The 27,106-nt window shown below is 37.7% G+C and overlaps 1 protein-coding gene across 21 annotated transcripts in view; it reads right to left on the bottom strand.

The window, feature by feature from the left end:
* Positions 1-27,106, bottom strand: part of NRXN1 (neurexin 1) — a 716,955-nt gene that overhangs the window by 83,172 nt on the left and 606,677 nt on the right. For 13 of the 21 annotated variants that reach the window (XM_032185606.1, XM_032185602.1, XM_032185608.1 and 10 more), the window contains 2 exons: positions 5,571-5,660; positions 3,769-4,088 (listed from right to left, as the gene is read on the bottom strand). In XM_032185606.1, the coding sequence (XP_032041497.1) occupies positions 3,769-4,088; positions 5,571-5,660 (410 nt within the window). The remainder of the gene's footprint in view (positions 1-3,768; positions 4,089-5,570; positions 5,661-27,106) is intronic. The other 8 variants (XM_032185614.1, XM_032185615.1, XM_032185626.1 and 5 more) reach the window with 1 other exon arrangement.

Here is a 27,106-nt window from a genome sequence, read left to right as displayed (position 1 = left end):
TAATCAAGGAGAAAGGAGGGTGGGATTTTCAAGGCACTAAGGAAAATGAGTCATTCACCTACCATTGACATTCAATAGGCTTTGAGTACCTTTCTCCACTTTGAAAATCTACAGTTACAAGTATAATAATTAAGATGTCCGTCATCACCAAAACATCCATTGTTAAAATATGACACAGCCTCCAATAGGGAAAACCTTCGTTTAGAGCATAGTCAGTAACAAAAAGAAATTTGTTTCAGAAGCGCTAAGAACTCATTTGTTGAAAATCATGCACAACGGTGTTCAACATACATTCTAGTAAGTATCATGTCTATCTTGTATCATATGTTGCATTAGTTAGATATCTGCTGAGAAGCACACACTTCATCAATTTAAACGCTAATACTGTAGGTTCTTTAAAAAAAACATTTCCTATAAATAGAGATTTAAATGTTCTTCTTTAAGTATTATAATCTTTAATTGAATTCAATACCTCTGCAAATGGAGCAAACAATTTCTGACTGATTAGATCATTTGCTTCTATTCTATTTCAGACATGCACTGGTTTGCAATAATGTAAGTTTTTTTTTTTTTTTTTTTTTTTATTAGCAATTGCTTTTCAGCTGTGTATTTTCTTCAGTAACGTAATTAATGCCAGAAAGGTACCTTTCCTTCTTGTGACTACATTATGTCAATGTAGTTGACACTCTTGCAGAGGTTATGTGTAAATAAAGTCAGAAAAAAGTGTAAAGGACAAAAATGAAAGGGATGCAGAAAGGAAAAGTAGATTTTCCTTGAGAGAATGAGTGCCCTCATCTCCAAGCAAAATAAAGATATAAATTGACTACTCAGTACACTGCAGGACAAACCCGTGGGAGGTCTTATAAATCACTAGCACAAAAATTATTACACTCAAGTAGAACCAGAAAACAGGTATTAATGAATAGAAGAAATCTCATCTGTAATTTGATTTAGTAGCTTTCTAGGTCTGAGATTGTTGCACGAGTAACATAGCAAACTTTACAAGACAAATTTTAGCTTTGATTTTGGGATATTATCTCTCTCTTAAAAACAAATCACAGGCCTGATTGCAAACTATGTTTCAGTGCAGTGCCTGGCTAATTAACTATTATAATTGTAATGACAACACAGATCCTACCAAGCAAGATGTTTAGACATAACTGAAGTAAACCACTGTGGATTATTAATAGCAAGAAAGGCTCAGGTAAAGAATCAGGATGCCATGTGTTTTGACAGCATTAACACTGAACACTTTCCTTTGAAAGGCTGATTTCAGGTTCTCAAATACAGAAATATTCCTACCTAGAAGCTTTAAATGGACAGAGGAAGAAGGTGAGGTAGATCAACCTAAACCTTCACCCTCAGAATGTGCTTTGGCGAGATGCTATGGATATCCAGATGCTCCTGGAGCCTGCCTGAGCCTTATGATGCAGCATTAATAAGCAGTTGCTCACAGCATTGTGCTGTAACCAGTTCAGCCAGGAGGGGTTGAAGGAATGGCACAGTAGCACTAATGTCACTGCTCCAGAGGCAGCGAGTAAAAAAACGGCATGGATGTTCTGATAAAGTTGGTAAGGGCCACACCTTATTTCAGGCATCTGGAAACAAATCTTTGGAAGATATTTTTGCCTAGTCATATATTTCAGTTCTTCCCAAAAAAAAAAAAAAAAAAAAAAAAAAAAAAAAAAAAAAAAAAAAAAAGGTTTGCTGGAGTTGCTCATTTAGGACACTTTTTTTCCCACAAAATATGCAATTGGAATACCTCAAAGAGAAAAATCTCCTTGGTGAGATTCTGTGGGGAATATTTCTGGCAATTGACACCAACTGATATAGCAACTATACCAGTAAACTCCTATCACCCACTGATTATGCAAGGTCCAAACTGAGAATGGTCCCTGCGACACTCTTACTCCCAAATAGGGCCTCAGAGTTACCTGAGAGAGCTGCAGAGGCCAAAAGCATGCTGAGAATTGTTAGAACAGTTTAATTTTATAAAAATAAAATTAGCTTAATTGTCTTTTATTAACATTAATTTAGCTCAAATTGTTCCACTCTGTAAGGATGTACTGCTCATTTAGATACTTGATCTCCCCCTCTGAAATTTGGTGGTCTTGCATCTCATTGAGATCAGACTATATGTATAATGAAATAGGAGATGCTGTTTAAAACACAATTAATGGTGAAGAAAATTTATTGCTTATTTAATAAAACACTGCAGCCTACTGCAATAGCCATTAAAACAACTACAGTCTACTGAACAGCTTTACAATGAATGGCGTTTTCTAGAGGCAGCTGGTTCCTTCTATCTCTGGTTTTCGTTGTGTCCCATCCCTCCCCTTCTTTTTTTTTTTTTTTTTAGATTCTCATACAAAAAGAGAGATTCATAAACAAGGAAAATGCATAAAACTGTGTTTACTTGAAAATACAGATCAATAAGATTTTTAAACGCTCACTTTTAACTTAAATGTTTTGCCTCATTTTACAAAACTTTTTTTTTTTTTTTTTTTTACTTCTACATCACTGTAGTCAATCCATAGCATAAAGTGTACAAAAATACTACAGACAAAAAAAGCTGATGTGTCAAAGTTTGATGTCCCGATCAAATTCAAACAGTGTGCTGAGTTTTTACACAGAAAACAGGCAACTTGACCCCAAATTCCCAGTCTAACCGGCATATTCTCCTCCATTTTTGAGAAAATTAACTTCGTTCATCACATCATGATTCTATTCCTCCCTACAGCTTGTGTCACTTTCTTTGCTCTTTGTTCTACTTCTGAATCTTGGAGTGGAGCTGTCAAGGTCTAACAGCACAGTGGGTGCACAAACAAGCATGTGAACCAAGTAAACATATGAAAAGCTTTTCAGTGTATTTTTTTTTTTTAATAAATTTTAAGCACACATCAGAATAAACATAAATAAAAAAATATAAGAATCTTCTCTACTAGAGAAGTGTCTTGGTAAGTTTTAGTTTTTTAAAGTACAAAATCTGAATGCTATTATTCAGGGTAGCCACCAGATGAAGGTACTTAATTCAACTCACCTGCTTCCCCCTCTTCTTTAAAAAAAAAAAAGAAAATTAAATTTCCCCACATACAGAGATGCTGACAAAACCTGAAAGCTACTAAATATATCACTACATTCATGAGATGTAAATAACCTCAATAAACAGTAAACAACAGTCTCTGACTTGGAGCCTGAATCTCCCAGGGTGCAGGGTGCTCTTAATTCCCTTTGCAGCCACCATCTCTTCTGAGGAATTCTGCCTGAGAAGATTCTAAAACTTTTAATTTGCTGGAAAGTGCTAATTCTCCCTTTCCAGCCTCCATCATTTTTTTTTTGCCTTCTCACCATCTTCCTGTTCTCATTTCTCCATCTCATGGATAAACATACCACTTCATTTCATTATGTCTTAATTCCAGAAATCCTGCACTTCCACACTGAAAATAATCAATGTTAGCTATCACAGGAATTACATAGGAACCACATAGAATTAAAAAAAAAATGCACCATTCTGAAGATGGATGGCACGGCAATAAAAGTCATCACAAGAAAAATCTGAACTGGTAAGTCTGCCTATTTTAAACAAAGAGCAATAGCTTCTAAATGCTGACCAACATCATATCTGTGAGCCATATATGTTACTGAACTTTTATCTTTAACTCATACATTTCTTCAACAGGAATAATTTCAACCGTAGTGTGAATGCAATACAGAAAGCCACACTCAAAGATGAGAAAACTTTTGGAAAAGGCGAGGAAGCTGACTAACCTGACCAATAGGCTCTTTTGTCGGGGCCTTTCCTCTTCTCGCGGTGCTTGTGGCCAAAGTGGTGGTTGTTTCCATGACTGATGTTGACATCTCAGACTGCATTGCTGTGGCTGTAGACTCAGTTGTCATAGAGGAAGGCACTTCACCAACAAGTCTCACATTTCCTTCTATAACGATGTTGGCATCATTTTCTGCTGCCATATTCAGAACTTTCAAGCCATTGTAGTAAAGACCAGAGAGCTGGCCTTGGAAAGGATGGCCACGTTCCTTGCCTCCAATTTTTATAGTTGCTTGGCTATTGAAGATTGTAAGCTGACGCCCTGTAAAGATAATATTATATACATGCAAAAATGTTGACTGTGAACACCGTACTCTACAAGAATGATAACAGATTTTCATGGAGTGAATAATGACAGCAATAAACTATAAGAAAAGATTTGACTCATAATTCATTGCTTTTTAATGAGGTGTCCATGAAATGCATAAATTTTGAGAGCATTTGCAATTTCTAAATTTGCCACATTTTTAGTGTGTGGTTGCTTTTTGTGTGTGTGTGTGTGTGTGTGTGTGTGTGTGTGTGTATGTGTGTGTGTGTTTTGTTTGTTTTTGCTAAAAGGCCAATCAAATATATTTGTAAACGCTTCCAGTACTATAATAACCCTCTTCCTTTTACCTGAACACAGTGTTAAGCTTTTTGGTGTGTGTCAAGAATGCCAGGTTTCTATTTCCTTATTTTTTCTTCAAAGACTGCAAACATTTCAAAGATTTTTCCATGTAATACACTGTTGGGCCTATAGCTTTAAGTATGTACATGTGAGTTTATGTATGTATAGACATATACAAATATGTATATACACACAGAGTTTATATATATGCAAACATATCACTAGGTTAAGAGAATTTTAAAGAACATTATGCAGTAATCTGTCATATCTATGTATCAGTGAATAAAATATTTACTTTTTTAATTAAATGTTTCCTTTTTGTATTTAAATGTTTATTTTCCTTCAACATACACACTGAAAAGAAACACATGGTTCACACTGAGTATCTCAGAGGCAGATTCAAAAATAGATGTCTGATTGGCTTTCAGCAAGGCTATCAATTAAAATAAAAGATTTTAGATGTAAAAGCGGCTTCAGAAATGATACACATACCGATGGAGAAATCATGGCACATTTCCATTCAACAGAGAAATCCTCAGCAACAGTACCACTCTTAGTAAATAGAAGTCACTTTAGCAGATTGGTTTCTGCTCACAAAAAGCATGCACACAACTTTAAGTTCTGTTTTAATTAGTGTTTGTTCCAAAATCCCCTTAGAAGGTTGCAAACGTTAAAGGGACTTCATTTTGATTGGCAATTCATCTTGCCCACTATTTAAGATTCCTACACTTTAAACAAATTTTTTTTTCAGGACCATAATGAAGATATCATAACTACATATATTTTTAGTTAATAATTTAGATGCTGGAGCATGTAATATAATCTATGAATGATTTATAATTTTTTGTTAATGTTTGCTGTGAGTACCTTCATAGATTGAGTTAGTGGATTATATTTAACAGTCCCTTTAACCTTAAGTTATCAGGGTAAGATTATTAAACAGCTGGTACTTCTAGAAATGTAGAGAAATTATTATACAAGGTATGCAAATATTACTCTATATTTTACTATTTTAAATTTGTTTTTAATTTAGTTTTACTGAAATTTATTTTTTATGTTTATTAGTGTTACAATGAAGTACTACTTGGTTATGTTCAAATTATTTTTTTATTTGAAGTTTTAATCAATGTTTTTTACCTTTGTCGAGTAGCCATTCATCAACTACTCGACCAAGTCGATATGGAATTCGCTGTCTAGCAATCGCCAGGCGCTCGTTATCATTGTTTCCTTTAAAGTTTAAAGAGACATTTCATTGGTTAAAATCTGTAAGGTCAAAGGTTAAAAGTTAATACTTAAAGCTTGAGCTATACAGTTGCCACATGATTTTTTGAAATTTGGAATTTTAAAAAGTGCTACCTGGAACATTTCATGGTTCAGACTTTTCATTCATTCATTTATTTTATTTTAGCAAACAAAATTATTCCTATGTTAATTGAAAATTAGAAATCTGCATTTGAGCTAGGTTATTAAACTTATGTTATAGACAGACCCAAAAAACAAATTTAAACATCATAGAATGGCTTTACAAAAAAATGATCATTGCCCTCAGGGTTTTGTCTTTTTTGATGTTTCTTATTAACTAGTTAAACATGTTCAGGTGAAACAGGTTTAAGTTTTCCAAAGACATCCAACCTCTCACTCCAGGTTAGTCATTTAAAGAAGAACACAAGTCTTAATCACCATTTAAGGCACACTTCTGCTGTCTAGAAATAGACCTGCCATAAAATATGTCCTAGTCAGAAAAAATGCATTCTTATTTGCTTCACTTAAACAAATTCCAGAGATCCAAATATACAGTACAGAACAGACTAGGGTATTCACCATTTGTACATTCTCATAGGACATGTTGATCATATCTTGAAGGAACACCAAGGCTTTGACAAAAGTGACTTGCTGAAAGGTAACCTTGTTCTGAAATGTAGAAACACTTAACAATTTAGCAAGAGGCCATCTTTAGTGGGGTTTCATAAATTAAGAACTATTCAGAACTCTGCAATGCAAAACGGAAACTTGTCATATTTGCAAACTGCATCTATTCTCAGTCTGTTCAGAGGTCCTTGATTGCTTAAAATAAAACATTGACATAAAATAAGGTTGATACAGTCATGAATATATCAGACAGCGAGGAATAATTAGCAAATCACTTTAAATGTTTATTTTTAATTATATGTATTGTGTGTGATTTAATGACATAGCTATTATTCCTCAGAAAACCACCCACTGCTGTCTTTTATTTGAAATGTCGAAATGTCTTCTAGGAGATGGTAAACCTCAATGTTTCCTCCATTGTACAGGTTTTTGGTGGTGGCAGTATTTTAGACCAACAGTATCTTTTGCTTCCATTATATTGGTTCATATTGTTTTGTTTGTTTGTTTGTTTGTTTTTGTTTTGTTTTATTTTGTTTTTAATAAATAAAAAGCACTTGAGCACTCAAGAGATACAAGAAAAGCAGTCAAAAGCAGTTATTTCTAATTCAGGCCCTAACCCAAACTTAATCTTGCTTCAATGTGCAAACTACCTTTAAACTCTCTTTGACTTTCACCAGCAATGAACCAAGTCTTGTATCTGCAGTGGAAATAGTAAGTACAGGGTGCAGTAGCCCATTGTAGTGCAGAAATACATTTACTTAAGCTAGCATGATCTTACTGCTAGTTATCAAGACAAATTATTATCCAAATTCAGGAAATCAATTGTCTAGTTTGTCAGACAATTATCCCCTCTACCAGCAACACAGGGTTGCAGTGAAGAATCAATTCTGTAGCCCTCAGAAACTGCAAAAGCAACAGCTTCTGTACCAAAAACCATCATGGTTTTGTGCAGATACTTATTTTGAAATCCCATGAGCTGCAATTTACCATGTTTCCCACATTTGGTTTAGCATGTATATAGTTCACTATGGCAGAAGCTGATCTTTTGAGAGGATGTCCTTCTCCTATCCACCTTCCAATGTACTATATGAACTATATGCATGTCAATATTAAACAGCGCATGAGTGTATATATTGAAGTATACACATACATATATTTCCATATGCACATTTTGTTCCATTCTCAACTCTCAGAAACATTCTCTGAAAAACAATATTTTACTGAAAATTTCCATTTTCTACTATTTCAGGAAAATGAAAATTTAAAATACAAGGTTTAGAAAAAGACTCATGGTATAAGAATAAAAAACGTCTTATGACTTTTATTTTTTCATGTTATGATCTTTGAAATTTCTGTTCTTCATATTGGGCCTGAAACTAGCTCCTTCAGTCGTGACAAACCTTCTGTTACAGAATGCAAATTTCAGAAAAATGTGAGAAATGTCATGTAATCAACATGGGACCAAAGATAAGTAGATGCAATCCTCCACGTTTTTTATCAATGAGTTAACAATTGATATCTCCTGACAGACAGTTATTTTTAAGACTTAAATTTAGCTTTTTATTAAAGTATTTATGCAGTTTTTATTGAGGTATTATCAGTTAATTCAAAGAATAAGTGAGAATGTCCTATTTCCAAAAGGCTTCCTTACCTTAAAACAAATGAATCATGAACTTTTGTTGCTGTTGGGTATCCTTGTTTTGTTATCCATGTTTAAACAAAAGGAGAAGAAATAATCCTATGCTATTTATAAGAAAAGGCTAAACTGTTCAGAAGAAGTTTTTGTGCATGAATCTATTAAATCAATGGAAAGAATTCTCATGGATGTTGATAATCACTAACTTGAGATTCACAGATCACTCAGTGTCATTTACTGGGTGCCATTCATGAACTAACGCTCCCTAGACTGCAGAAGCCCCATACAGTCATGTCAAACTGAAGAAGTGCTTGCAACTGCATACACCAGGAAGGCATTAAATGTTATGCTGTTACAAGCAGTCAGTGTACATTAGTTGCACCTCATGGAAGGACAGTCTGTAGTCACCACTCTAGATCTCTACCACTATGGCATCTCTCTACTGTAATTTCATTACTAACACTGGATTTATCCTAGACAAAGTTTATTGCTCCTTTCACTTTTAGTACTTGGTTGCTGCTCCAGGATATCTCTATGGTGATCATGGAAACTCCTCTGTAAATTAGCAATATAAATTTAGTCCTGGCCAGCTTATACATTTCTCTGAATTATTTCATTAAAAACTCCATATGGTACATACGTTTTTGAGAATATTGAACCCTAGTATAATGTGATTCTATCTATAAATTATGCTTTATACTAACTGCAGCAGTCTTGTACCACTGGGAGCAAAATAAAAATGAAAAGTAAGGAAATAACCATTTGATTCGTAAAGGTCACACAAAAAAATAATTGCTGATTACATTAGCCTATCTCTCATCAGAGAGAAAAGTGCATAGTCAAATGCATCTCAATTTGACACTATTACATTAGCTTAAATTCTTCTAGTAGATAATATAAATGGAAAGGCTAGGAGGAAATGGTGTGGAACTTTCCAGGTTTAGTTTCAAGGAGAACACACAGGTTTACTAATGAGGAAACTACTAGATGCGTAAGTATCTTAACAAGCACATTCAAAACATTACATAGCGCTGAAAATACTGAAAACAACACTAAAAACAACAAAAATCCTAGTATCACACTGAAAATATAAATACATATTTTCAATAACTCTTTTTTTTTCCCAAATAGTTGTTTTGAATTCAGCAAAACTATGTTCATTTACTTCATCTGGTAATCTTATCCCTAGTAGGGAAAACAAAAATACTACATATTGTTTTTCTCAGGAGTATTCAGTGAACATTCTTCATGCTTCCTTTATTTATACTTGTTTTTACCAATAGGGTGAACCACAAGGAACTTCTTCAATAAAAATACTTCCAAGAAGGTTAATAAATATTTTCATACTCTAAATAAAACTGCACCTTTGAGATTTTATTTCTGTAACACTTTTGAAAGATTAAGTGTTTTGTCAGGCATGCTTTTCAACAGTAATTCACAAGAAACAAATGATTTGCCTAAACTTTAATTGTAGACGGATATATGACTACCCAGCATGACACTTCATGGCTAGATAGCCAAAATTTCTTTGATTAAAAAAGCTGGGTAAAAATGTTTCACTCATGATGTGCACTATGTCATTGTCTAACCTGACTGAACTCTGAATGGAATCATTCTTCTATCAAACAGATAATATTTTGTCACAACGAAGTATTAATTCTGTATGAACAGAAAGACTTCAAGGGAATAACAGTAATTTCAAAGAATCAAGGTAAGCGGAGAGGAGCAGCAAAGGTCAAATCTTTGAGTCAGAGCAAAATCTTGTGGTAAGATTGAGAAGAAGTCCCAAAAAACTTAATCATACCTTTATATCTATAGGTCATCAGGGACAAACCAACTATGTGAACTTCACTAATATGTATTTTATCCCTCCTGATTTATTATATTGTCAGTACTGCAGTGTAATTCTATTTTGTCCTCAGAAATAAAGGTGTCAGTTATTGATGTGAAATAGCAGCATCCTTGAAAGAGAATAAGAAGGTTGAAAATTGAGAGTCTGTGAAGAACAACCTGAAGTCTAGAGAATATTTTCTTTGAAACAAACCCTTCAACAGAATACAAATCCACCTTGTTAGTCTCAGTGATCTCCTAGGAAATAAAATAACAAACTGAAGTAACTGAGGTCTATCTCCATTTATGAACAACCCCCCTCTCCCTAGTTTTGTTCATCATGATCTTGACAGTGCTACTTCTGAATCATAACTTCGCTGACATCTGCAGGAGGAAGGCAGAGACCCGTATCATTCTTCCAGATATGGTTAAGGATGAAACCTGACTAAAGTGTCAGCTGCAAAGCATGGGATGAAACAACTGTGGCTCTAGGGTATAGAGGCAAGCTGTCCCCATACTGTATCACGTGGCCAGGCTAGGAAATGAAAGCCCAGTCTCATTAATGGTCCATAGTAAAGTCCTCCTAAATCATATATTACTATTACCGTGCCTACAGTTGTATGTACAAAGATACATTAATGTTCAAATACACTGAAAATACAAAGACTGTGGTCTAAAATTTGTACAACATAGAATCATTAAAGTTGGAAAAAACCTCCAAGATCATCTGGTCTAACCATCACTCTATCATCAATACGACCCACTAAGCCATGTTCCTAAGTACAATATCCAACCTTTCTGTAAACAGTTGCACAGTGAATCTACCAGCTCCCTGGACAACCCGTTCCAATGCCTAACTACTCCTTTTGAGAAGAAACGTCCCCTAATTTCCAACCTAAACCTCCCCTGGTGCAACTTGAGGCCATTCCTTCTAGCCCTATCCTTCCTTCTAGTCCTATCACTAGTTACCTGTGAGAAGAGGCTGACATCTTCACCTACTCATCCCTCAAGCTCCCAAGCCTCAAATCGATTGTGTAAAGGCACGTGGAGAGGTGAGGGGGTAGGGAGTGGGCTTGCCTGTGACGCCAAACAGGGGCCTATTTCCATTTCTCTCCATCTTTTAGGTCCCCTCCCTCTGCCTGACAGGACTACCCATTACAACAAGAATTATAAGTTAGGAGATCTGGAGGAGTATGCAGTGGTCACTCTGGAAGACTCTTATATGTGGAGCTAAATAACCAAAAGGCTGATTTGGGCTTCCTCCAGTGTTCGAAGGAACGGTAGGCACACAATTCTAGGATGAGCATTTTTTCTTGTTGCATATCCTGAACAAACCTTACAGTCATCTCGGTGAAATGACTAACATCCAAAGAAACTCTAAAATCAGAGAAAGAATTTGTAGCAAATAAGTAAGGCTGCAACTCTACACTGCTTTACCTTATTACAGAAGAGCTAACCTATAAAAAAAGAAACTGCCATATGCTATGACTTAAGCAAACTTGAATGTGTCAAATCTGCCAAGTTTGTAGTAAATGGCCATAATATATATGGCCTTTTTCTCCCTAGAGGGAATACCAAATTTCTCATAATGCATATTAACTATCCCAAAAGAATATTCTATTTACAGACTGACTGACAGTAGTCTTCACTGCAAAGTGAAATCACACATCAGTAGTTTATAATACAATCAAATACAAAGCAACAACCAAAGTTCCCTTAAAGAACCCAATTACTACATTTATTGAAAGACGTATGTGCAATTTGATGCCCATTCCACTGATACTACACACTGTACTGAAACATTTTATCCTCACCTGCAAGTTCCTTGCTTCATGCTTGCATATTAAACCATATATTAAACCGTATTTTTGCAACTTTCTGGAGGATAAAACTGAGAACTCTCATTAACCTCTCAGGGAGATGTGAACCTTCGCTTCAAATCAACCACCTTCTGCTCTGTTTTGTTTTTGATTATTTTTTAGGGGATTAATTAGTAATTAAACTAAGAGTGTACTCTTCCTGATTCTCACTTCCTTACTATAATGCAATTGGTCTTGGTTTGTGCAGTTCTGGATTGCTTACTTTGAGATTGGTGTATTATATCAAAAGCAAGCAAGAGAAGATGAAAAGCAACAAGAAGGAGATAAGAAAACAGAGGACTTGTCTGATAAATTAAAGGTCATATTTTGTTATCAGGTGTTTTAAAAAGATCTTTTGTGCTGCTTGTGAAGCATTACGGGGCTAATATGTATGGCTGATGCGAAAATAGGGAAGAAAATTGATAGAAATCATTAAAGAGGAAGATTAAAGAATAAAAAATGAATTGTTATAAGTACAGTACCATGTCCCACATCACTCCAAGAGTGACATTCTGCAGGTCTCCAAGGTAAAAGGACTCTTAACTGTTTCTAAGTCATAATGTCACAGCATTTAAGGTTACTTTCTCAATAGAACTTTAACCAGAAGTTGACTGTAAGCAGTTTCTTGTTCAATAGTTTTTCAACAGCAGGAAAATGAAGAATTTTTCAACCCTACTGTATCTAAAATTAGCTAGATCAGAGATAGCAACTACTGAATATGTTCTTCTGACTTTTGCCCAGGTAGCAATCTGGATGATCTTCATTTCACACTAGCAATGAACTACTATATAGAATGTCTCTTGACAGAAACAGTACATTATATAAATGAACAATGGCAAATGGAAAACACCATGCTCAGCTCTTATTTAAATTTCTATTGGTCTCTAATCCCATGAGTATCTAGTATTCAGGTAGAAGCCATAAATAAGAAAGGTCTTATTAACTACGCACAAACTTCCTAATTAAGTTCATCCACACTGCAAGAGCTGAGGACAGAAAAAGGACACACTGTGCAATTGCTCATATCATTGCATTTTATTGTAGCTGGTGAAAGGCTTTTGGAAACGATGTTTTTCATATATTATTTCTGGACCATTTGCAACATTAAAACTTATTTTAAACAGCGTAAAACAAACAACAAAAAACATCCCCAGGGATTAAATTTTGCTCTTGCTTATGCAATAATCAATGTAATATAAGAGAAAATAGTTTGGGCTTCAGTTGTGTACACCAAAGCCACTGCAACTGAGTTGCTCTAACAGACTGTTTGGAAGCAATGTGGGGAATAGTGAGAATAATTTCACACTCATTACATGACCAGAGACACAATAAACATAAGAAATCTAAAGCAATCAGCATCAACCCTCATCAACAGCAGACAAACTTGACTGCAACTGTAAAACATAAAATTGTTGATTTCATGTTCTTTTATGAAGCTTGATAACACCAGAGTTCACCACCACTGTGCCCCAATGTCCTGAACCATACAGATGTTTTGTCACATTAACTGTATCTGCTGAAGCTGTGTCAGCTCATTCTCCTAGGAATATGCATGATTACATGCAAGCCAATAGAAAGAACAAAACTGAGGTCATTATCTGGACAAGCCTTTGCCAAGCAGAAGAAACCAAATGCACCATACAGGTAGAAAATGGCATTTAAGAGAGAAGAATCTGTTCTGTGTCAGCAGTGCAGCTAAAAAGTAGCCCTTGGCCAAAGCAAGCTCCAGACTTTCAGTTCTGTCTAAAAGTGGCATTTCAATTTGTTTATTTATGCCTTGCAGACATTTTACTATAAAAGAATAATCTATTTCAAATTGAAAGGTTTAAGGTTTAAACTTGTACACAGAGCTTTTTTTTTTTTTTTCTTAATGCTTTTGGCAAGGTATAGAAACAGAAACTAAATAACAGAAACAGACGCTCACTGAGATAAAAAGGAGTGTTTTAGGACTGCAGAACTGTAATGAGCAGTCCACCACACAATATCATAGTGGCCATGGGTAGACTTCCAGTAGTGACTTAATTCTATCTGTTAAAAAGTAAAATAATTTGATTCCCCAATTATATACATACATAAGCCTCATTATTTTCCACTCAAATTTATCTGTGACATGTAGCATGTCACCATAACTTTTATGAAACACAGCTGTTTTTTGGTAAAATTGAAAAGAGATTCCAATTAGCAAAATATTTTCTCCTTGTGATTATTATTAGCTTTTTTTTTTTTTTTTTTTTTTTTTGCAGTCTGAGAAGACTGAGAATTATCGTGAAACATTTTATTGTGCTTTGAGATTCTGATCTGGAAGAAAATTAAGAACTGTATTCCTCAAACAGTGTTTCTATGTTAAAACCTCTTATACTGAGTTACCTTCCTCTAAGACTTAGAAAGGTCTCAAGGGAGGGGAGAGATGATTATCTTAACATATTTGTCACATTCCTGACATTTGTGCTTCATGACTCCTCATATAATCTATGTCTAGATGGGAAAAAGAGCCATTGCTGGATAAAGTGCCTCTAAGGGGAGGAGGATAGATATGAGAAATATCTACCTGTTGTCACCTATCATTCTTACTGAAAGTCCGTTTCAGTGCAACCTACTCTTCAGAAGTACTTATAGACATGCTGGACATCAACCACAGAAGGAAGTTCTCAAATACATTGCTAAATCATGGCCTAAAAAGGCCACTGAGGCTACAGATCTTTGACATTTTCAGGTCTCGGGTGGTTGCAAAGTAGCCTTTGGGATGCAGAAGGGAAAACCACCTGCTTCAATACCACATCTAACATAAGGAATTTGACCTGTACTAGCTAAATCAGAATATTCAAATCTTTAAGCTCTTGCCCAAAACACACTTTCATAGTAGAAGACACTCTGTTTTGAAGTTAGTAAGGCCACATTTTAGATGGACAACCCAAAACTGGCAGTTAATTTTTGTGGAGGTCTAAATTTACCTCCTTGATTTTCAGAGTTAATCTTTTTCCACGGAAAGAAAAAAAAAACAAACAATCAATATTGAACAATTTACAGAATCACAGAATTTCTAGGTTGGAAGAGACCTCAAGATCATCAAGTCCAACCTCTGACCTAACGCTAACAGTCCCCACTAAACCATATTCCTAAGCTCTACATCTAAACGTCTTTTAAAGACTTCCAGGGATGGTGACTCCACCACTTCCCTGGGCAGCCTGTTCCAGTGTCTAACAACTCTTTCGGTAAAGAAGTTAAACATATATAAATTTGCAAGGAAATATGCAATCACCAACTCTTGTGCAAGCAGATTCTGAATTTGTGCAAGCAATTCTGAATTGCAACTTAGCACTAACATGTTAAAGCATTTTATAGTTGCTGTACAGCTGTATTGTTTCTGGATATAAAAATTACAGAAATTATATCTGGAAACATTTTTATTTTCCGGTATTAACTGCTTAATTCCTGGGAAGGTATAGTTATATCTGCATTAGGGACACAATTTTACTATACAAATTAAGTATTTTTATATTGATAGTATGCTCTAAATATAGACAGAGGTACGATCTGATCTGTATATCACAGGTTATTAACGTTGACCCACTTGATTCTCTATTCTGCCAAAATTTTATTGTTTGGTTAATTTGTAACATGTAATGGGCTCAAACAGCTCCTCCAGGAAAATATTTTATATGAACATGATGACACACAATAAAGGAAAATCATTTAGTAATAAATTTGAAGGCTCACTGTTGAAAGCACACTCTATTTTTTACTTCAGTTTCTTAGTTCTGGTTATGGCTTTCCAAGAATGGCTTTAAAACACTGCAGGCACATAGTGTTTTCTCCCCCTGAAAGTACTTACACTGTGATCGAATCATTTCTTAATTTTTGTTTCAACACTATAAATCAATATAGAAAGAACCTCTTTGGGGCTCTTTTTACACACACTCCCTTTTTTTTTCCCCATAGAACCACAGACATGAGGTACAGTTACAGGCTTTGATATCTGTTTCAGAGTTGTTTTCAAATTGTTGTAAGGGTGGCAAAATCCTCAGCAATTCCTACATTTCAGCCTTTTGTGCTCACAGAGCAATTTCCATAATTTCCTTTGTCACAAAAACACATGATGTTTCATCCTCAGCAGTCTGAAAGATGATATCCCTCAAGTGCTTCTCGGAATCATGTATTTCCAGGACATCGTACCTTGTTATGTTACCATAACCTTCATGTTTTGGTCTTAGATCTATGCCTCAGAACTCAGCACTGCTGAAGTCTAACTTTCTTTAACTTCTCCTGGCTTCCCAAGCAATCATGCTCACACACCACAGTTTGCCCTGCCTATTACTTACCTTTATTTTGTTTGGTTGTTTTCCTAACTATCATGCATCGTCAGTGACAGATGTTATGCAGACTTCCAGGCCACTTATAGAAGTGTTACATACATTCAAGCCCAGTACAATTCTCCCACTGGAGGTGTTTCCAGTCAATAAGTGCTACTCACTGGTAATTATTTGTTTTATGCAATACTGAGTTTATTAACTCAAGCTGACTGATGAAGAATTAACTATACTCACTGCTAATCACATTTACAGAGTATCTATCAGCTATTAGCTACGGGTATCTCTCGTGAAACCATAGCACTGTCTTCAGTCTGAGTTTTTATCATTGCTTAGACAAAAACACGTATGAATTTGCAGGAGAGAGAATTACAGGACTAGGCCCCTGAAGTGAGGTGCTCAAGAAACCCTTGGTTGAAAATTGCTGTGAGGCAATTGCTATACTCTAAAAATGAATTATTTTCCAAACTTCTTCCTACACCCAGATACAGTTGAAATAAAAGTTTGGTACAGATTGTTCTTTTGAAAAAAAGGCATATTTATTCTTCTCTCCATATTACGCAACTGCAATTTTGAACTTTTAAACCAGAAGTCTGTTACTGCCTATCATCTCTGTAAAACAGGGGAATCTTTTTTTTTTTTTTTTTTTTTTTTTCCATTCTATATATACACTTAACCTGGAAAACATTGTGTTTCATTTAAATTTTTCATGTCCACTAAATTTGATGCTGCACCAGAAAGGCCATTAGAAATAGTCCACTGAGGAAAATCAGAACACTAAAATAGAACAGAACAGAATAGTTGGAAGGGACCTACAAAGATTATCAAGTTCAACTGCCTGATCACTTCAGGGCTAACCAAAAGATAAAGCATATTTTTGAGGGATTATCTAACTGTCTCTTGAACACTGGCAGGTATAAGGCATCAATCATCTCACTAAGAAGTCCATTCCAGTATTTTCAGTGCAAATAAGTTTTTCCTAATATCCATTCTGAACTTCATCTGGCACAGCTTTTTGCTGTTCCCTGAATCACATCATTGGTTACCAACAAGAAGAGATTGGCTTCTCCCTCTCCACTTCCCCACCTCATGAAACTGTGGACAGCAATGAGGTTGTCTCTTAGCCTTCTCTTCGCCAAACTAGACAACCCAAGTGTCCTCAGCCTCTCCTCAAAGGACATGCCTTTACTAGCTTTGTTGCCATCCTCTGGACATTTTCAGGTATCTTAACATCGTTTTTATAGTGCAGAGCCCAGAACTGCACACAATACTCAAGGTGAGGCTGCAACAACGCTAAATACTGTGAGATACTAAATGCTTTGTGGCTGGGAATCTGCCTGGCAGAAAAGGACCTGGAGGTACTGGTAAACAGCCAGTTAAATATGAGCCAGCAGTGTCGCAGTGTGCTCAGTTGGCCAAGAAAGCCAACGGCATCCGGGCTTGTATCAGAAACAGTGTGGCCAGCAGGACTAGGGAAGTGATTGTTACCATGTACTCAGCTCTGGTAAGGCTGAACTTTGTTTTGGGCCTCTCACTGCAAGAAAAAAAAAAAAAAAAGTACTGAAGCATGTCCAAAGAATCACAGAATCACAGAACTGTAGGGGTTGGAAGGGACCTCGATAGATCATCGGGTCCGACCCCCCTGCCAAAGCAGGTTCCTCAGAGCAGGCTGCCCAGGTAGGCGTCCAGACAGGCCTTGAATATCTCCAGAGAAGGAGACTCCACAACCTCCCTAGGCAGCCTGTTCCAATGCTCTGTCACCCTCACTGTGAAGAAGTTCTTTTGCATGTCAGTGCAGAACTTCCTGTGCTCTAACTTGCAGCCATTGCCCCTTGTCCTATCCCCACAAACCACTGAGAAGAGGTTGGCTACATCCTTCTGTCCCCCACCCCTCAGGTGTTTATACACATTGATGAGATCCCCTCTCAGTTTTCTCTTCTCCAGGCTGAACAGACCCAGGTCTCTCAGCCTTTCTTCATAGGGAAGATGCTCCAGGCCCCGTATCATCTTTGTGGCCTTCTGCTGGACTCTTTCCAGGAGATCCCTGTCTTTCTTGTACCGGGGAGCCCAGAACTGGACACAGTACTCCAGGTGAGGCCTGACCAGGGCAGAGTAGAGGGGGAGGAACACCTTTCTTGACCTGCTGGCCACGCTCTTTTTAATGCATGCCAGGATCCCATTAGCCCTCTTAGCCACAAGGGCACAGTGCTGGCTGATGGTCAACCTGTCATCCACCAGGACCCCCAGGTCCTTTTCGACACTATTTCCTCATCAAGGTCGTCGATGAAGATGTTGAACAAGACTGGACCCAGCACCAACCCCTGGGGAACACCGCTAGTCACAGGCCTCCAGCCAGACTCTGCTCCACCGATCACCACCCTCTGAGCTCAGCCAGTCAGCCAGTTCTCAACCCACCTTACTGTCCACTCATCTATCCCACACTTTCTCAGCTTTGCTAGTAGGATGTCATGGGAGACAGTATTGAAAGCCTTGCTAAAGTCAAGGTAGATGACATCCACCGCTCTCCCCCCATCTACCCAGCTTGTGATGCCATCACAGAAGGCAACGAGGTTGGTCGAGCATGACTTCCCCTTGGTGAATCCATGCTGACTACTCCTCATAACTTTCTTCTCTTCCAATTGCTTGGAGATGGCATCCGGAACAAGCTGCTCCAATACCTTTCTAGGGACAGAGGTGAGACTGACTGGCCTGTAGTTTCCTGGATCCTCCTTCCTGCCCTTCTTGAAGACCGGAGTGACAATGGCTATCCTCCAGTCTTCAGGCACCTCACCCCTTCTCCAGGACCTTTCAAAGATGATAGAGAGCGGGTTGGCGATCACATCTGCCAGTTCCCTTAGCACACGCTGATGCATCCCATCAGGACCCATAGATCTGTGTGCGTTGAGCCCATTTAGACGCTCCCGAACCACTCTCATGTCCACCAGGGGGGAACCCTCCATTTCCCTTTGTCCTATTGCCAGGGGCGAGGAGTCCTGGGGGAGTGTCCTTGGAGCAAAGACTGAAGCAAAGAAAGCATTCAGTATCTCTGCCTTCTCAGTGTCTCCCGTAACCAGGACACCCCCCTCATTCAGCAAGGGACCCACATTATCCCTAGTCTTCCTCTTGCTGTTTACATACTTGAAAAAAAAAACTTCTTATTATCCTTTATCTCTTTTGCAAGCCTCATCTCTAGGTGGGCTTTAGCCTTCCTTGTCGTGTCCCTGCAGGCCCTGACAACACATCTATACTCCTCCCAAGAGGACAGGCCTTCTTTCCACATTTCATAGACCTTCCTCTTCCTTTTGATCTTATTGATGAGCTCCTTGCTCATCCATGCGGGTTTCCTGCCCCCCTTCCCCGATTTCCTATTCTTCAGGATGAAGATCCTGAGCATGGAAGAAGTGCTGCTTAAATGTAGCCCAACTCTCACAAGCACCCTTGCCTTCTGGCAACCTATCTCATGAGATGCTCCCAAGCAGGTCCTGGAAGAAGTTGAAGTCGGCTCTTCGAAAGTCCAGGGTAGCAATCCTGCTTTTAGCCTTACTTCCTTGGTGGAGTTCCAGATGGAACTAGGCAATCTCATGGTCACTGCATCCCAAGCTGTCCCCAACCTTCACATCCCTAACAAGGCCATTCCTGTTGGTAAGAACAAGGTCCAGGAGCACCCCCCGCCTTGTCGGCTCCTCCGCCACCTGCATCAGAAAATTGTCCTCAACGCATTGTAGGAACCATTTGGACTGCTTGTGCCCGGCCAAGTTGCTTACCCAGCAGATGTCTGGGTAATTGAAGTCCCCCATGAGGACCAGCGCTCGTGATCGTGAGGCTACTAGCAGCTGCTCGTAGAAGGCCTCATCGACTTCCTCCTCCTGATCTGGAGATCTGTAGTAGACCCCCACCACCAGCCCACCCCTTAAGTCTTACCCACAAGCTCTCCACTTGTCCTTCACCCTCCCCCAGCTGGAGCTGGGTACATTCTAATTGCTCCCTCACATAAAGGGCAACCCCACCCCCTCGCTTCCCCAGCCTTTCTTTCCTAAAGAGGACATAGTCCTCAATGACAGCGTTCCAGTCATGCGAGCTGTCCCACCATGTCTCAGTGATCGCAACAAGATCGTGGTCCCATGACCGAACACAGATCTCGAGCTCATCCTGTTTATTTCCCATGCTCTGTGCATTGGTGTACAGGCACTTTAGGGAAGCAGCAGGTGCAGTTACCCCTGGGGGGATGCAAGAAGATGATACTAGAAGCCCTTTCCAACCTCAACAATTCTATGTTTACGAAACCCAAATTCTGGTGGAGGTACCAGTCTGGGAGCAAGGCTTTGATGACCGGCTTTGATGACCTGGACTCACCTGTTTCTTTCCTTCTCTCTCCCCATTACTGCGAAAATTTAGGAAAGCATGATCTGTGCTTTGCACTCTGTTAGTCCATTCACATCTTAATTAAACCAATTTCTAAGGCCATAACTTCACTGCCTTTAATTCAGTTAATGCCCACCAATAAGAGGGTGAAATCTGGATGTGTTTCGCTACGTATTTTACATCTAATAAAACAATGGGTGTTTGATTTCTGCTTCAAATGTGTTTGAAATGGTTTGTACTACAGAATCTAATTCTTGTGCAGCTCGTAAAGGTTCTAGGTTGTATAAATCATACAAGCTAGTCACTTTTTCTGACAGGTAGAATAGTCTGCAAAAAGAAGACTGTGGTTTAGCTACACCTTGCTAGGGTCAAAGTAACTCCCTGAACTTACTGACTTGCGTACTCCTTGAACTTACTGAGTACTCCTTGAACTTAACTCCGAACTTATTTTTAAGTGCACGATATAATACAATTGTAGAATATAACCACAGAATTGGTTACAATGGAGCTGCCACTAATCACAAAATCTGTACTACAGAAAAAGTTATCCTGAAAGTGTGGACACCACAGTTTCTAAATTTCTTTTATATATTTTTTAACAATCATGGCTTGAGACTGCAAAAATATAACCACATGGCAAGATGAAGACATGGATGTACACAGCTGCTGGAATATTAAAATACTCTCCTGTGTTTACATGTCTCTCATGAAAGAGAGTCTAAAACATGTATATATTCATACATTCAAGACAGCAATGATTTGTGTCCTTCTGGATACCTGGTTAACACAGGTAACCATGAAATCAGGTGTTTGAAACTCTTGAAAATGTATCTAGGACAGAGCAAGTTGCTGTTTTCCCTGCTGCAGTACGAACACAGCAACTGTTTCTGAATTAGGTTAATGCAAGCTCTTATCCTGAAGACATAAAGTACTATTCTCCTGTCACAACTCACAACACCAGCAAAATACATCTGGGGACATGTGCACAAATGTGTCCCAAATAAAAAAATATCTCATGTTCCAAGAGCACCTAAATCAGAATGACTTTGCAAAAAAAAAAAAAAATTTGTTTTCCATATAATAGATTGTCTGGTTGGAAGGCTCAACACTGCACTGATTTGTTCTGTCCTGAGCAAGACTCCCATTTCAGACAGACTTCACGGTTGCCCCAGAAGCTATAGGAAACAAACAGCTTTGCAGGGGGAGCACACGACAGAAGTACACTGTCACGCTTTTCTCTTGCATGCTCTATCAGCCAATGGCAGCATCCATATCAGCGTTAGAGGAAATGCATGTGTATGCCCACCAAGTAATCTAAGACAAGGAACACAGTTACAACCATGCCAATGCTTATACATTAGTATTTGTTGCACACAAGCAGTTTTACTTAAGTTAGTACATATTAGTTTGGCTTAGTGAGTGACATGTTACATAAAATCCTGCATGCTCTCAAACAAGTCAGTTGTGAACCTACTGGAGGACAGGCTGAAAGGAAAGAGAAATAATGGAATATGGTGTTTAATGCTTGGCTTTCACAACATGCTTCTGCCAGACTGACAAATATACTTTAAGACATTGATTCTATCAGTATTACAATATAAAGAAGCTATTGAGTATTAAAAACTACTTGTTAAATAATTGGATTGAATTATTTTCTTTTTAACCAACACCACATTTAATATTTGATTTTTAATTTTTCCTGCTATACTGGGTAAGTTATGATACTGTAGGCTACATGGAAAATTTGCCTCTAAGGTTCAAATTAAATAAATGTGTGGAAAAGAATCTCTATGTATTAGCAATATTTCATCTTTTGAGATCTGACTTTCAATAAATTGTTAATAATGGCTTTCCTGAAAAGGTGAATGGGGGACCTGCTGTGACAGATATGCCATGTCTCATTGTGGGGTCTGTTTTCACTTCCACTTTCCAGTTCCTTCCTCTAACTTGAATCTCCACAACTTGTGGTCTTAAACTGTTTCCATATCACCTTATGCCTAATTCTTGTAAACAGATATAGGCATCAGCCGTTACCACAAGACACAAAAAGAGCAGATATTCATTTCAGTTAGTATTTTAGAGCACCTCTTTCTGACTCATTGCTCATTTGACATTTTCTTTCTCCTTCTAAACTAGATGCATTGTGCCATCCTGCTGTATTTAACTGAAAGGTGTAATGTCTTCTGTGATCAAGTAATGACAACTGTATCACACGTTTTATCAAGATCTGAATTTAATTACAGGATCTATCAAGTCTAAGAAGGGATGAGCCTTTGTATTTCACCAGGATATCCAAGATGAAAAATAAAGGAAAAAAGAAAATCCGTCTGCTGACTTAATAGTGCTGAGAAGCACTATTATCTAGCATTATCTGACAGGAAAAAAATGATAAACTGTCAAATTAAAAAGCTGATTTGGGAAACTTTACTGAAACCACTTTCTGAAAAGAGACTTACTTTAGTCTTGTTTGGGTATTACCCAGGATCTTTATTTAAAGAAGAGAGCAGGACAGAACAATTTGTTAATCTCTCAAAGGGCGAGGCTTTTTTTTTTTTTTTTTAAATGTATTTCATTGACTTTGGATAAGCTGTAGAAGGATTTCTACATTTTCTACATAACAAAAATCACCATTTTTGTTAGAATCAGTCTTTCACGTTTACAATAAAATCATACTGGAACCTGGATACATGCTGGAAAATACATTGGGTCATGATTAAACAGTAATCAGAGCTGTATCCATCAGAAAAAGGTGCAAGAAACCAGTTGTGCAACCACATATTAAGAAAGGTAAGGTAGCATACTGACCTAGTTACATCCATCACTTAAATGGTGGTTTGTGTCTCAGAAAGTCTGATTAATTTTTAATCTATTTTAATTCCTGCTAAATTAGCTTCTTGCACCTTACTATGCTCTGGAGGACTTGCTGAAGTGAGTGTCACAGATTTCCTTGCCTTATTTTTAAATTGTTTTACTTACTGCTAAAATACCTTCTTTCATTCATGTTATACCTGAATTGTATGAATACAAGTAGAGATCAGCTTCCTATAATACCCATTGAAGATTTTGTCCAGTGGAAACAAATGAGAAATAATGCTATTTTAACTTGACTTTGAATAAATAATGAAAGCAATAGAGAAAAGTTAATTGTAGGAGACATTTTTGGATTGAGTGATCGTGAGTTGATTCAAATTAATACAAGGACAACTAAAAATAAGCCTGTAAGTCAGATCTTGATTTCAAAAGAACAAAATTTGATAAAGTGAAGGAAACCACATTATGTAATCAGTCTGAGGGGTTGATGGACTCAACCAGGAAGGTCATTTGGAAATTCTTTAAGGTAAAAGCATAAAAAAGTATAATTTGTACTTGCATCTGCAAGGTTAAAAACAGGCTGAATAACTACTAGGCTGAATAACTATGCTATCATAGAGTATATTGCAGAAAGAAGGGAAAAAAACAGACTTGATCCACAAAAAAAAAAAAAAAAAAAGCAATGCATTTCAGAATTAGGAACATAAATGAGTTGGCAAAACTCAAGCTAAAATGTCCTTTCAAAGAAAGTAAAATAAATTTAAAAGACAAAGGATCTTGAGACTTAAACAAAAACAAATAATCTGGGTACCTGTGGTGTTAAAACAAATAGCCTAAATTCTAACAAAAGAGGTTTCAGGGCTCTGGGAATATGGCTAAAGGATTGAGAAGCACAGATAAAGTTTTCCTCAATCCTCACAGTAATGTTGAGACACTTCAAAAAAAATCAGGTGAGCCCAGGTCATCAATGCCCGTCTCCAAGACCAGTGCCTCCACCAGACTTTTGCTTTTATAATCATGCAAGATTGTCTTTAAGACAAGAGGTCGGCTGAGGCTTGACAGGATCCACCGGCACCCAAGGAGGTGCATCAGACTCACCAAGGTGATCAGCTCCTGGTGGGTGAATTCCACAGAAGGGCAGAGGACTGTGGCCTACAGCAGTGTTTCCTGAGCCAACGAAGCCTGAGGGGAGCACAGCGACCTGCCAGGGGCCAGCCGCTCACATGAGAGGTGTGTGTCTGTGTGTGTGTGGGGGCAGCAGTAACAGCAGAACCCTGCACTCCTCTATAAGCAGCCTCTAAGGAGCATGGTGACCAGAGGAGGGGTGAATGCAAATTGGACATGGCTTGTCAGCTAGGTTGTGGTGAGGCAGTGTCTTCCCCATAGCCTGAGGTGCCCTTACAAAACAGCTTCACCCTTCTGGTGACTGAAAAAGAAAGATCCACTGCAGAGAGGTGGAGCTGAGTAAGGTAGCCTGGTCTGCTCCCTGTGTAAACCAGTGCAACTAAGGAAAGGAGACAGTGGTAGGAGACTTTCCTCTGAGAAGTACAGAGGCACCCACTGGCTGATCAGTTCTGCTCTTGAGAAAAGTCTGCTGCTTACCCGGGGCTTGTATCAGGGATGTCCCCAAGAGACTTCCAAGCCTCATATAGCCTAATGACTATTATCTGCTGCTGTTGTTCCACGTGGGCACCAATGATGCAGCCAGGGGAATGTTGCCCCTACTAAGTATTGAGAGACTTTTAAGTTTGTGAGCTTTGCAACTCATCAGAATAGGGAGTTCAAATCCCCAATGTTTGCCACTGGGACTGATCTACCAACATGACAGAACAGACTGCAGAGTCTCAAAACTCTGACCATAGCAAAGAAAAGCATGGGAGAGAAAGAATCAGGAGGTATTCTATCGAATGAAGGAAACGAGTCTGGAAAAAAAAAAGTGAAGATGATGTGTTTCCAGACAAATAAATAAATCAATAAAATGACTCATAATAGTTAAGAATGGAAAACATCCTGAAATTCCCAGGTCCCAACAGCAACAGCCATGGAGGTTTCAAAAATGACCCTACAGCAAATGCAAGGCAAGGCAAATGCTGAATGACCATTTACTTGTTAGGTTCCTGCCTCCTTCACCATTATCATTTTGCATGGATATGGTGATAACAGACTGTCTGTCCATTTTATTAGAATATTCAAAAGCATGTTTGTGAAAGAGCCCAAAATCTCTTCTGGACACCATGCTACGACCTGAGAAACCGATCTTTAATTGTATTCAGATTTAGCTGTAGGGGGCTTGAATTTGGAAGGTATTTATAAGCCTAAAGGTATGCATGTTAGACACTTACATGAATTTCTTGAGAAATACAAATCCATTCTGGAGAAACAAGTGTACCAACACAAACGTCTTCTGTTAATTTTATGGTCAATCTCGACTTACAAAATCGAGACAAATGGATATCACTTATTCTAAATAGGGTGCGTTGTAATAGCTGACTCTCAGCATATAAAGTCAGGTGTATCCCATGAAAAGGTGGCAAATACACTGTCTAGTTTCCAGAACACAGAGAACAAGAGAAGCATTTAAATGTGATGTCCCCTTCACCTAGCTCTCAGATGTTCTGCAATTAGAATCTAATTTAGCCCACAGATTCAGGGAAAGTCCCTAAGACACCTGTGCTCTCAGGGTATTATCTTTAAGTGATAAAGAAAAAAAAAAACAACACACAAAAACAAACAAAAAAACTAAAACCCAAACTCATGGCAGAACTGTTCTGTATTATACTCAAGTCCTAAGAACTTCAGCTGCCAATTGCCATATCACAGAGCTACTCAGCACTGACAATATCGTTAGCCTCTGGTTCAATCTTCTGTCAATATACAAGGACTATCGCATAGACACTTCTTTGGTATGTGTGCTCATTCATTATTTATACTCCATAATCACAGAGATACATCTGTTCCAGTAGTAGTATTTTGGACAATCTTTGTGTCAATCGCTTGTGTGAGATGCCTGTGTCATCAAATGTAGGTCTATGAGACATGGCTATGACAACATGTGCTTAACTGTGGAGCACGAGTACAGTTGCAATTTAGTATTAAAGTTATGTAATTAGTTATGCTTTCCTAAGGCTGGCCAGAAAGAACTGGGTTTGACTGGGAAGGATTCATTATAGATATTTGTCTACAGCAGACTGTGTCTTCCAAACTGCTTCTGGGTCTCAGGAATTGCTGTGAATAGCTTTGAAACCATGGACCGGTAGGCCAATAGCTAGTAGATCATCTTATATCCATATGTAACAACCCGGTTTATGATGAAAATCCTGAAGGGAAGGCTCCCTCTGGTAAAATGCCTTTTTTTTTTTTTTTTTTTTTTTTTTTTTAAGGGTCAGCATTGGGCAAATTCCCTCTGACAGCATAAAGCATAGTGTTATTCACAGAAAAGTGATTTTGAAAATTCTTCACAATAAATGGTGATTATTGTGGTTTTAGAAAGTCAGCTAGCTTTTTCTGATATACTTTCCTAGACTGGTAAATTGTACATCCTTTGCTACTAAAGGAAAAAAATTAGAAAATTAAGAAAATTGTTTTTCTTATTATGAAATATGGTTATGAATATAGCTGTGAGAAAGGTGTTGTGTACACACACACAACCATCTGATTTGAACTGAAACAGATTTTATTTCAGGTATGGAAGAAAAGGTTGCTTCAAATTAAATGAAATGCTTTGTTCTCAGATCACTATAATTGCTTATAAACACTGGGCAACCCTGACATGAAAATTTAGAACATTTTATTTAGAAAACACTGAAATTAATATTTTGACATTACTAAACCCAATTTCTTGTTATTCTGTTTCGCCTTTGGCCATAATTATCAGTTCACTTTGACCCAAATTAATAAGTCCTTTGGTTTCTTCCTATAAATGCATTCTTAGCAAATCTATATTTCATTCTGTAATTGTTAACTAAATTTACAAGAGCAACCAATTCACAGTAGTAGCTG

Source organism: Aythya fuligula, chromosome 3 (assembly GCF_009819795.1).
Source record: "Aythya fuligula isolate bAytFul2 chromosome 3, bAytFul2.pri, whole genome shotgun sequence".
Classification (NCBI taxonomy): Eukaryota; Metazoa; Chordata; class Aves; order Anseriformes; family Anatidae; genus Aythya; species Aythya fuligula.
The sequence above is the reverse complement of the archived record's forward strand: the minus strand, read 5'-3'. Positions and strand labels throughout refer to the sequence as shown.